This window comes from Piliocolobus tephrosceles, chromosome 21, assembly GCF_002776525.5.
Source record: "Piliocolobus tephrosceles isolate RC106 chromosome 21, ASM277652v3, whole genome shotgun sequence".
In the NCBI taxonomy this organism is placed as follows: domain Eukaryota; kingdom Metazoa; phylum Chordata; class Mammalia; order Primates; family Cercopithecidae; genus Piliocolobus; species Piliocolobus tephrosceles.
In genome coordinates this window covers 10,561,627-10,574,096 of record NC_045454.1, presented here as the reverse complement: position 1 = coordinate 10,574,096, position 12,470 = coordinate 10,561,627, and the positions used below count along the sequence as shown (strand labels likewise).

Genomic DNA, 12,470 nt, shown 5'->3' with positions numbered 1-12,470 from the left:
CTCCCCTCTTCCCTCCTCTGCTGCCCCTGTCCCTGCTCCAGCCTTGTCCCTGGTCTCCCAGCCCCCAGTAGCCAGGAGGAACGTCTGATAAATCAGGTGATATCAACCACCTGCCTCCTTCCCCCACTTAAATCCCTTCCAAAGCTCCCCTTTACTCTTAGGAGAAATTCGAAGCTCCCTAGAGTGGCTGATAAAGTCTCTTACGATTTGTCCTCAAGTTCACTCCCCACGCACCCCGTACCTCGTTCATGATAACCATTTCCAGGGCCCTGAAAAAGCCTTATCTCACAACTCCACACCTTTACACAGGCTGTGTCCTTTGGCACAACACACACACACACACACACCCCTCCTCCTGTAGGATCTGAGAAAATTACTTACTTTATTTAGGAAACCCCATTAACCCCAGCTCTTTGGCTCAGGCAAATGAACGTCTCTCTCTTTTGTGTTACCAGGATGCCGGAAAAGAGGAACAGTTTGTTACTCATGCATGGGGGCGTGGCTAGTGGAAGCCCCTGATTGAAGCAGGAAGGCGTGGCTGAAGCACGACTGATGAGTGGGGGTGTGACTAGTGGAAGAACTAGGCTGATGGATGGGGGCGTGGCTAGTGGAAACCCGTAATTGACGGATGAGGGCGTAGCAAGTTGAGGAGCTTAGCTGACTAATGGGGACGTGGCTAGGGGAAACCCAAGACTGACGAATGTGGGCGTGGAGACTGGAGGGGCGTGGCTAGTGGAAGCCCGTGACTGATGGATGGGGGTGTGGCTAGTGGAGGAGCGAGGCTAATGGTGGGGGGTTGGCTAGTGGAAGAGCTTGGCGGCTGGACCCGGACGCTGCTGCTGTATGTGGGTGTGTCCTGCAGACGACCGCGGGCCGCAGAAACCCAGATTACCTGGTTTAACAGTTGCCCAAATCTCAGTCAGAGACCTTATTAGCCCCCTCCTCCTGAATCCCAGCTTCCCACGGGACTGTTTTTCAGGCAGAATTTCAAAGTTTTATGGCAACTTTTACAGAAATCACAGAAAAGAGACAGCGACTGATGATGAGCCGGGGGAGAGAAGGGTAGTGGGTAACGGGTCTGGGATGTTGGGGCTGAGCACAACAGGACGATAGAATGCTGAAAACCTGTGGGAAGCAGAAAGTTATGGGGGTAGCTGGGTCATCCTAGGGGCCCAAGGAGTGGGTGGCACTGCCCAAATGTGTCCTTTGGGCAGGAAACATCAACAGTAAGAAAATGCAGATGGCCTACCAACAGATGGATGGCCTCCAAAGTTAAAAATGCCCACCCAGATCCCTTGGCCCGGTCCCATCCCCCCACCCACCCCCACTCCCCATCAGGCAGAGATGTGGCAGCATTTGCTGGCTTGTAGCATTGGTCCTCTGGGACCCTCGGTCTCCTCTTCGAGGGTCCTGCCCGGATTAGCTGGCACTGAGGGCAAAATGAACCTTCCAGATTGTCAGGGGAGATCAGCTGGACTCACTTTGATTCCCGGCCTCCTCCCCAAAGCTGGTTCTCATGGCTGAGGGAGTCTGCTGCCCTCTCAAAAGTTAAAGTCTGTCACCCCCTTTTCCCAAGACATGCACCCTCCCGTGTCCCCCCTCCCCCAAACACACTATATACACACACAGGCCCCTCCCTCCAAGGCGTGGCTAGGCTCTCAGAGGTAGTGGAGGGCGAGTGGGGGCGCTGGAATGTCTGAAGTTGCAGGTTCAAAATGTGCCTTCTCCAGCTAAGCCCTGGAACTGAAACCCCAAACTTCTCCCCTCCCGTCTCCGAGCCTGGAGAATGAGTGTCCTCCCAAGAACCCGAGTGGAGGGATTGGAAAGGTGTGCGGCCTCCTCGCGCACACCCACCCGCTCCTCCCCGCCGGGGCTGAGCGGAGCTCCCTGAGGGCTGGGGGGAAGGGCTGGGATCTGAGACGGCCTCTGACAGCCTCCTCCGAGGGTCCCCCAGGGAGGGTAGGTTCTGAAGCATGGGGTGAAATGGGGTGGGGGGTCACTAGGGGAAGTGAGACTTTGGGGGAAGAGCCAGGCTGGGTGACCAGGGAGAGAGACCTTAAAATCCCCAGGATGGTTTCTGGGGGTGGTTCTCTTGGGAGGGGACTGGGGTGGAAATTTCCCCAGGGGTATGGACGGTCACCAACAGGATGGGCTGGAGTTGGGGTCACCGCAGGGGAGGAACCGGGGAGGCTCCCGAGAGGGAGAGGGAAGGCTGATCTACTGGGGACAGAGGACAGGGGCAATCAAAGCCCGGGGTGGGGGCGGAGAAGGGAGGCCGAGTCCCAGGAGAGGAGGCCGAGTCTGGAGGGAAAAGGAGACCAGGGTCCAAGAGCAGGTGCAGCTGAGTCCCTAGCCCCGGGCGGGCAGTGGGGACGAGTCTCTGCGCAAGGCCCTAGAAGCCCCGGATGTGGCAGTACGCCTCCAGGCTGGCGAAGAGGATGTACAGGAGCCAGAGGCCCAGGAAGAGCGCGGTGGTGGCAAGCTTGGGTCCGCGCGGGCCGCCCAGCTCGCCGCCGATGTGCGGCCGGCGCCGGTACAGCAGCACGGCAATGCCCACGAAGGCGAAGACGGTGAAGAGCGTGACGGAGAAGGCCAGCGTGCCAGTGCGCACCTCGAAGGGGCGGCCCTGCACCGCCCAGTACACGGCGGCCACCGACCAGGCGACACCCAGGCCGAGGAACACGTTCACCGCGTTGGAGCCGGTCACGTTGCCGATGGACGCATCGGCGCACTGGTCCTGCAGCGCCGCCACCTTGCTGGCGAACGTGTCTGCGGGGCAGAGACACGCGGGTGGGAAGGGCTCTGCGCGTTACCCACAGGGGCGGGCATCCGCCTGCCCCCGTCGCCTGCATTCTGCGGGCAGTGTGGGCTCAAGGCCCCTGACCCCAACCCAAGAGGCAAAGTCCATCACCACCCCTCGGCCTGCTCGCCACTGAAACCGCTGCCAGCTTTCTATGGCACCCACTGCCTGCTTTCTGTGGGACTCATTATCTTCTATGGGACTCACTGCCTGATTTTTTTTTCTTTCTTTGAGAGGGAGTTTTGATCTGTCAGCCAGGCTGGAGTGCAGTGGGTGATCTCAGCTCACTGCAACTTCCGCCTCCCGGGTTCAAGTGATTCTCCTGCGGCAGCCTCTGAGTAGCTAGGATTCCAGTCGCCCGCCACACCCTGCTAAGTTTTGTGTTTTTAGTAAAGACAAGGTTTCACCATGTTGGCCAGGCTGGTCTTGAACTCCTGACCTCAGGTGATCCACTCGCCTCAGTCTCCCAAAGTGCTGGGATTACAGGTGTGAGCCACTGCACGCGGCTACATTTTTTGTTTGTTTTGTTTTGAGACAGGGTCTTGCTCTGTTGCCCAGGTTGGAGAGGAGAGGTGCAATCATGGCTCACTGCAGCTTCATCTTCTCCAGCTCAGGTGATCCTTCCACCTTAGCCTCCCTAGCAGCTGGGATCACAGGCATGTGCCACCACGCCCAGCTAATTTTATTATTTTTTGTAGAGACGGGGTTTCACCATGTTGCCCAGGCTGGTCTCAAACTCCTGGGCCTAAGCGATCCTCCTGCCTCGGCCTCCCAAAGTGCTGGGATTATAGGCGTGAGGCATCACGCCCCACCTGCCCCCTCATCTTGGTTAAAACTTTAAGGTTTGGCTGGGCATGGTGGCTCACACCTATAATCCCAGCACTTTGGGAGGCAGAGGCGGGCAGATCACAAGGTCAGGAGTTCAAGACCAGCCTGGCCAATATGGTGAATCCCCGTCCAGTATGGTGAATCCCCATCTCTACTAAAAATGTAAAAATTCGCTGGGTGTGGTGGCAGGTGCCTGTAGTCTCAGCTACTCAGGAGGTGAGGCAGAAGAATCGCTTGAACCCGGGAGGCGGAGGTCGCAGTGAGCCGAGATCATGAGATTACTGCACTCCACCAAAAACACCCAACTTTGAGGTTCACTGGCCTCGTTCCTGTCATGTCCCCCAACATAGTTCCATGGACTCTTCTGTCTGGTTGCTTGGGGGATGGGGCATCAACAGCTTGTTTCTATGGAACCCACTGATTGACTGGCTTCTCTCACATTCGCACTGTCTTCCTGGGAACCCCTCTCCCCACAGCTGTCTCTTCCCCACCCTGCCACCTTCTCTCTATGAAATCCATTGTCTGCTTTCTAGCATTTCCTGCCACCTTAGTTTTATGGGACCTTCCATCTGGGTGCTTTTGGGGAAGATTCAATTCACATCTTGCAACTAGGGGACCCAGTGCCTAGCTTCTATTACGCCCCACCTCCATATTTCTCTGAGACCTACCACATGGGCGCTGTGTGACTCCACCCACCTCATTTCAGCAGGATCCTGTGTTGCCCCTGCCTGGCTCCTCTGAGATCCTACCCTACCAAGCCTACCCCACCACAGTCTCCCAAGGTGTTACCAGGGATGGAGGTGCCCAGGGCCACGAAGACAACAGCATTGACAGAGTCCTTGAGGCCAACGGTGCAGCCGAAGTGGGAGGCGAGGTCCCCAATGAGGGCGGTGAGCAGGCCGATGACCAGGATGGAGACGCCAAAGCAGGCCCAGCCGTGGCAGTACTCGGTGGGGGGCACGCAGGCAAAGAGCACCTTCCAGAACACCGTCAGGAAGTGCATCACGTAGTCAAAGCACGACGGCAGCCGCTCCTCACGGGACCCGTCCTCCTCCTCCTCCTCGTCCCCTGTGGGCACACGACCCAGCTGGGGCACACGCTCAGACTTCTTTCCTTGCCTACAGAGGCCCTGTTTTGTCTAACTTCCTGACAGCAAGTGCCACTGAATGAGCTGCTTTCCCAGAATCCCTTGCACCTAAATGTGGCCACGTCAACTGCTAAAAACAGTTACTTTCCCAGAATCCCTTGAAGCTAGGAGCATGAATGGGCCCAGGTGAAAAATATTTACTTTCCCAGAATCCCTTGGATCTAAATATGGCTAAGCTAAAAACAGTTACTTCCCCAGAATACCTTGGAGTTAGGAGCATGACTGAGTCCAGGTAAAAAAACATTTACTTTCCCAGAATCCCTTGCACCTAAGTGTGACCATGTTAGCAGCTAAAAACAGTTACTTTCCCTGCATCCTTTGAAGCTAGGAGTGTGAATGGGCCCACGTGAAAAATATTTACTTTCCCAGAATCCCTTGCACCTAAGTGTCACCATGTCAGCAGCTAAAAACAGTTACTTTCCCTGCATCCTTGGAAGCTAGGAGTATGAATGGGCCCACATGAAAAAGATTTACTTTTCCAGAATCCCTGCACCTAAGTGTCACCATGTCAGCTAAAAATAGTTACTTTCTCATAATCCCTTGAAACTAGGAGTGTGAATGGGCCCAGGTGACAAATATTTACTTTCCCAGAATCCCTTGCACCTAATTGTGGCCAAGTCAGCAGCTAAAACCCATTACTTTCCCAGAATCCCTTGAAGCTAGGAGCATGAATGGGCCCAGGTGAAAAATATTTACTTCCCCGAAACTGCTTGCACCTAAATATGGCCAAGTCAACAGATAAAAACGGTTACTTTCCCAGAATCCCTTGAAGCTAAAGGAGGCCACATCTGCCCAGCTAAAAATATCCAGTTTCCCAGGACCCTTTGCTGCCAAGGACAGCCATACCCCTAGCTAAAATTATTCCTTTTCCCAGAAGCCTTCACAGCTACCGAAAGCCAGTCCACAGCTAGAAGTATTCACTTCCTCAGATTCACTGCAGCTAACCAGAGCCACAGTCTCCACTAAATGTACTCACTTTCCCAGAATCCCTTGCAGCTAGAGGGCTATATACCCAGCCAAAATTAATCACTTTCCTACAATCCCTTGAGGCTAGCAGCAGCCATGGCCTCAGATAAAAATATGGAATTCACTTTCCCGGAATCCCTTGCAGTTGGCAGTTGCCATATCCCTGGCTAAATACTTGTTTTGCCAGAATTCCTCCCGTGAGTGACCATCTGACCTAGTCTGGCAATGAGATAGAAACAGAGGGTTTCTGGAAAGCCCTGGCTTTCCTGATATGGGCATTGGGTTACGGATGTGTTTTCTGAGCTTTGTAAAGGATGCCTCATGCTTAGAGCTGTATCACCTGTTGTGACCTAATTTGACCAGGTTTTGGCCTGCAGTGACTTTTTTTTTTTTTTTTTTTTTTTGAGACAGAATCTCCCTCCATTACCCAAGCAGTAGTGCGATCTCAGCTTACTGTAACCTCCATCTCCTGGGTTCAAGTGATTCTCATGCCTCAGTTTCCTGAGTAGCTGGAATCACAGGTGTGCACCACCCCACCTGGCTGATTTTTTTGTATTTTTACTAGAGACGGGATTTCACCATGTTGGCCAGGCTGGTCTTGAACTCCTGGCCTCAAGTGATCTGCCCTCCTAGACCTCTCAAACTGTTGGGATTACAGGTGTGAGCCACCGTGCCCAGCTGACCTGCAGTGGCTTCTGTAACCTGAAAGCCTTAATGCAGTGTTTTCTTTACCTCACCCTAAGCTGATTAGTATAAAGCAATGAACGAGAATCAATGACCACACTTGTGTGTGGCACGCATGACATCTGGAAGGATGCTGAGAACGAACGTAGCTCCTGACCAATCACTGCTGAGCGCATCCCTAACTGATGTAAGACACGGCTGAGGTCAGAGCAGGGAGGCCATGCTCTTTGGGAGTGAGGGGGCTGCTATTACTGCATCACTATGTCAGTTGGGGCTTCTGCCTGCCCTGCTCCAAATCCTTCCTTGGTTCTGTACTACCTTCAAACCCAGGCCCAAACGCCTAGGCTTGGCATTCTGTGGACTCTGGCTTCAGCCGACTTCCCCAGCTGCTCCCCAGGGAGGCTCGTGATTATGCCTGTCACTCTGAAATCACCTCTCTGGTGTCCAACCCTGGATGCACTGTGTGATCCTGAATCAGTGTCCTTACCCCTCTGGGCTTCTGGGTGCCCATCTGTGATCAATAATTGGACCTGCTTCGTGGGAAGCTTGTGATGAGCGAATGAGGGCTGTCAACGGTGCCTCGGACACCTCCAGAGTTATTCCTGTTGTTTCGATTGTTATTACTGAAGGCCTTTTTTTGGTGCCTGGGAGAAATTCAAAGATGCTCCATGCCAAGTCCAGCCTGCAAGGAGCTTACAGTAGGAAGGGAGGTAAAGGAAGTACAAAAGCACCTCTGCGTGCAAGATGGGACCCGACTCATCCCCTGAGGGAGCGAGGACTGCCCTTCTTGCTCACCCCTCCAGCAGCTCTGTGCTCGCACAGCAAAGAACCAAAAGGCATGCTTTTGGTTCTTTGCTGGACAAAGCGCAAAGTGACCAAGCTCTGATCCAGACACTGAGGATACATTAATTAAAATGAGTTCACACAGGAAATAAATTTTCAACCATGTCTGGCACTCAAGACATGATAGGGTCAGCCGGGCACAGTGGCTCACACTTGTAATCCCAACACTTTGGAAGGCCGAAGTAGGCAGATCACTTGAGGTCAGGAGTTCAAGACCAGCCTGGCCAACATGGTGAAACCCCATCTCTACTGAAAATACAAAACTTAGCCAGACATGGTGGTGGGTGTCTGTAATCCCAGCTACTCAGGAGGCTGAGGCAGGAGAATCACTTGAACCTAGGAGGCTGAGGCTGCAGTGAGCTGAGATTGCTCTACTGCACTCCAGCCTGGACGACAGATTGAGACTACGTATCTCAACAATGACAACAACAAAAAAAAAAAAAAGAGAGAGAGAGAGAGACATGATAGGGTCACCATTGTCATCATCAGGATTATTATTACTGTTATTGTTATGTTGTTATTCTTCCTCCACCCCGGTCTACTCACCTGATCTAACCACCTGGTTTCTATAAACCCAGGGCCCAATGTATGCTGGGTCTCTGCGACCACCACCTCACACCTTGTTTCAGTTCCGCCTCATCCTCTATCTCCACTAAGTCCCCAGAGGAAATGTTCGGAAGCTCAAAGAGCCCTTTGCCATCTCCCCATTGTTCGTGGAATGAACCTCAAAGGAGCCTTTGCAGGGCCCAGGTGGTTTTTTTTTTTGGCGACGGAGTTTCGCTCTTGTTGCCCAGGCTGGAGTGCAATGGCACAATCTCGGCTCACTGCAACCTCCACCTCCCGGGTTCAAGCGATTCTCTTGCTTCAGTCTCCCGAGTAGCTGGGATTACAGGCACAGGCCACCATGTGTGGCTAATTTTGTATTTTTAGTAGAGACGGGGTTTCTTCATGTTGGTCAGGCTGGTCTCGAACTCCCGACCTCAAGTAATCCGCCTGCCTCAGCCTCCCAAAGTACTGGGATTACAGGTGTGAGCCACCGCGCCCGCCCTCTCCTGCTAGTTTCTGCAGCCTCTGCCCACACCCTATCCAGCCTCTCCACTTTCCTCCCACAAGCTCTCTCTAGCTCCAGGGGCTTCCCCCTTTCAAAACCCTCCATGGCTCCCCAGTGTGTTCAAAATGCCACCCAAACTCCCTGGTGTGGCCCAGAAGGAACAGTGTGGAAATCTGCCGATTTCCAGCCTCGTCCTGGTACCTCTTCCTCCCGCCTAATGCCAGGCACCCACCCAAAAAATGTGTCATAATCTCACACACTCCAGGGCTTCTGTGCTTGGCTGTCCCTCTGCCTGAAACACTCTCCCTGTCTTCTCCCTCCTCCTGGCTGACATCTTTTCCCATTTGAAGACTCAGTTCAGAAGCCACCCCCTCCAGGAAGCCCTCCCCGACTTTCAGGCTGGATCAGGAACTGCATCACGGCTTTCCTCCGGGTCTCCCATCCCAGCCCTGCCTACTCTGGGTTGTCTCTCTCTTGTGACATGCCTGTCTCCCTCACTGGACTGTAAGCTGCATGGGGACAGGGCTAGGAATGTCTCGATCACTTCTGTGTCCCTGGCAATGTCTCACACAGGGTCGGGCCCAGAAGATCCCTTAGAAGTATGTCAGAAGAATGTGGCTTCAGAGGGAGATGCCACTTTGTTTCTACTGGGCAAACAGTCTGGTGTTTCTAGGCCTGCTGCCTGGTATTTTTCCAGCCCCTAAGGCTGGAGTGCAGTGGCCGGATCTCAGCTCACTGCAAGCTCCGCCTCCCGGGTTCACGCCATTCTCCTGCCTCAGCCTCCGGAGTAGCTGGGACTACAGGCGCCCGCCATCTCGCCTGGCTAGTTTTTTGGTATTTTTTAGTAGAGACGGGGTTTCACCGTGTTAGCCAGGATGGTCTCGATCTGCTGACCTCATGATCCGCCCGTCTCGGCCTCCCAAAGTGCTGGGATTACAGGCTTGAGCCACCGCGCCCGGCCGCCTGGTTTCTTTTGATCCCGCTTGCCCAGTTTCTTTGCAACCACAATTCCATGTATGCCTTCAGTCCCCAAGAGCTGGGGCCTTAACCCTGATGTTATGTAAGAGATAGAAGCCCTGAGCTCCGACCTCGGGCCTTTTCTGCACTCCCTGTGGGACTTCAGGCCACTCCCTCCTCTGTCTCTGACCCTCAGTCTCCCTAATCCGTATCACAAAGGGCCAGTGTTGGCTTCCAAGATCGTCTGTGGGTCCAAGTGTCGTAGTGTCTCTAGCCACAAGGGGGCAGTGTGGGCCTGCCTGAGGCCAAGGAGGGTAATGACCAGCGCAGGTGGGAGAGAGCTGGATGCTCTGGCCACTGTCTCCAGGGCAACGGAGGAACCCAGGCTCTCTCTGGGATGACCACGCGATTTAACCTGTTCCCACCCTCCTGATGCCTGACGCTGTGAGAAAGCCCAGGCTGGGAACCCTCCCGGTTCAGCCAAGAGCCAAACATAAACCCTCCCAGCTTCCTCCCAGCAGCTCCAGCTGCCACCTCTCCTGTCTCTTGCCCTTTCTGTGTCCCCGTCTACCTGCGTCTCCATCTCTCTGGCCCATTTCAGTTTGCACCATTCATTCTGTCTCATGTCTTCTCCATGTCTCTCTGATTCTCCCTGTGTATTTCTGTGTGTGTGTCTCTCCTGTTTGTATTTTTCTTTTAGAGACAGGGTCTTGCTCTGTTGCCCAGGCTGGAGTGCAGGGGCACGATCACGGCTCATTGCAGCCTCAAACTCCTGGCCTCAAGTAATCCTCCCTCCTCAGCCTCCCAAAGCGCTGGGATTCCAGGCGTGAGCCACCGTGCCCGGACTGTTTCTTTATCTTTGTGCCTGTCTCTCCATTCATTTCTCCCCCTTTCCCTGTGTCTCTGTCTCTCCATCCTTCTCTATTCTCTCTCCTCCCTCCCCACTTACCTGCGCTCACCGTAATTGCCTCTAAAAACTGCTCCCTCCATGAATGGGTCCCGATTACCAAGGCCAAGTTCGTTTTCTTGATGAGTTTATCCACCGTGTTCTGGGGACAAGAGGGTGGGGGAGAGGTCACTGCCCCTGAGCCAACCAGGGAATCTCCAGGTGGTGTCCTGGGTCGGGGGCTCACAGCCTGTGCACAGGGGTCCTCAACTTTCCACACCCCAGTTCTGAAGGCAACCGAGGAAAAGGGAGGCATGTGCTGTCCGTGGTCCTGACGCGGGACCCTCGTTTGGCCTGCCCTTGGGAACCTTGTGGCTCCCCACTTTCCAGACCCTCCGCAAGGAAATGACCCAGGCCAGACTCCAGGAAGGTTAGGCCCCAGAAAATCACCTTAAAATCATACGACTCCTCGATGATGACCTCCAGCCGGCAGTTTTCCCCAAGAACTGGCTTGCCCATCTCTGCTATCCTCCGAGCCTCCTCCTCCTCGGCTGTTAGCTTCCTGTCCCCATCCCCTGCAGCATGAGGGATGGGGGTTAGACTCCCGGGAGACCTACCTAACTGGGCCTCTGATGCCTTTACTACCTGGCCCCATAGTTAGAGACAGCCTATCTGTTCTTCCTCTGGGAAGCTCCTTGGTGACTCCTCCCAGCCTCCCACCTGACCACCGTCTCTTTCAGCCCCGAGGCCCAGCTCCCACGGGCTGGTCCATGACCTTTAGTTGGTGAGCTCTGGGGTTCATATGGGTGGAGGCTGTGAGACCTAAGGCAATGCCTGAGCCTCTCTGTGCCTTAGTTTTCATATCTGTAAAATGGGCACAATAATTAGTACCTACCTCATGGGATGGTTGTGAGACTTAAACGAGTTAATTCGTGTGAAGTGCTTAGAACAGTGCCTAGCATGCAATCAATATTCGATACGTGCTGTTATCTTTATTATTATCACCAACATTATCATCATTGCTGCCACCCTGATAGGGGAGGCCGGGTCTCTACATTCAGTTTCTGGAAACATCCTAGAGTGTGGTTGAGGTGGTGAGGAAGGGGGAGGATACCCGATTTTGGCACAAATCTTGGAACCAGACCCACCTACATCCTGGTCCTGAGCTCACTTCTCTCCCCAAAGTATGCTGAGCCCTGACTCCAAGCCCAGCAGCAGCCCAACCCTAATTCTGGTCCCCAACTTTGAGCTTGACTCTCACTGTGGCCCCAAATGGAAGTCTGTCATCAACACTGACTCCAAACCCCAACCCTCAGCCCTGGGTCTGACCTCAGCCCAACCCTAGCCCTAAACCCTAATCCCGACTCTAACATTCACCATAACCTGGAGCATCAATAACCCCAAGCCAAATCCCAAACTCCATCTCCAGATCTAACTCCAGTCCTACACCTGACCCCAAACCTCAGTCCCAACTCCCAACTCTGACACCATCACTCATGAGGAGCTTGACCACGTGGCAGAGGCTGAAGTGTGTTCACCTGAACCTGTTTCCTCTCCTTCCTGGGCAAAGAGCTGAACTACATTTCCCAGCCTCCCTTGCAGCTGGGCGTGGCTATGGCCTGAGTTACGGACACTAGAATGTGGGCAGAAATGATGATCAGTCCCTCCAGGCTTAGCCCCAAAAACCTCCCATGTGAGTCTCCAAACTCTCTTGCCCTGTTTGCCAGCAGCAAATTCAGGTAAAATGCCAAAGCTTCCTGACACAGTGGAGTCACAAGATGAAATGGCCACATGGCAGAAGAAAGCCACCCACCAACTAGGAACACTCTCGTAAAACTTTGCCTGAGAGGCCGGGTGCAGTGGCTTATGCCTGTAATCTCAACACTTTGGGAGGCCAAGGCAGGTGGATCACCTGAGGTCAGGAGTTCGACACCAGCCTGGCCAAATGGTGAAACCCTGTCTCTACTAAAAATACAAAACATTAGCCAGGTGTAGTGGTGGGTGCCTGTAATCCCAGCTACTCGGGAGGCTGAGGCAGAAGAATCGCTTGAAGAACCCGGGAGGTGGAGGTTGCCATGAGCCAAGATCGCGCCATTGCACTCTAGCTTGGGCAACAAGAGTGAAACTCCATCCCCCCCCAAAAAAAACAAAAACAAAAACAAAAAAAACAAACAAAAAACAACTTTGCCTGAGCAAGAAATAACTTTTTTCTTTCTTTTCTCCTTCCTTCCCTCCTTCTTTCCTTCCTTCCTTCCTTCCTTCCTTCCTTCCTTCCTTCCTTCCTTCCTTCCTTCCTTCCTTCCTCTTT

At 53.7% G+C, this 12,470-nt stretch overlaps 1 protein-coding gene across 2 annotated transcripts in view; it reads right to left on the bottom strand.

The window, feature by feature from the left end:
* Window positions 1–976: 976 nt before the first annotated feature.
* Window positions 977–12,470, bottom strand: part of SLC8A2 (solute carrier family 8 member A2) — a 43,584-nt gene continuing 32,090 nt past the window's right edge. Inside the window, exons 7-10 of one of the 2 annotated variants that reach the window (XM_023182645.2) lie at window positions 10,613–10,737; window positions 10,226–10,325; window positions 4,418–4,696; window positions 977–2,769 (exon numbers count right to left, since the gene is read on the bottom strand). In XM_023182645.2, coding sequence (XP_023038413.2) covers window positions 2,393–2,769; window positions 4,418–4,696; window positions 10,226–10,325; window positions 10,613–10,737 — 881 coding nt within the window. In that variant the 3' untranslated portion in view covers window positions 977–2,392. The remainder of the gene's footprint in view (window positions 2,770–4,417; window positions 4,697–10,225; window positions 10,326–10,612; window positions 10,738–12,470) is intronic. The other variant, XM_023182646.1, reaches the window with a different exon arrangement.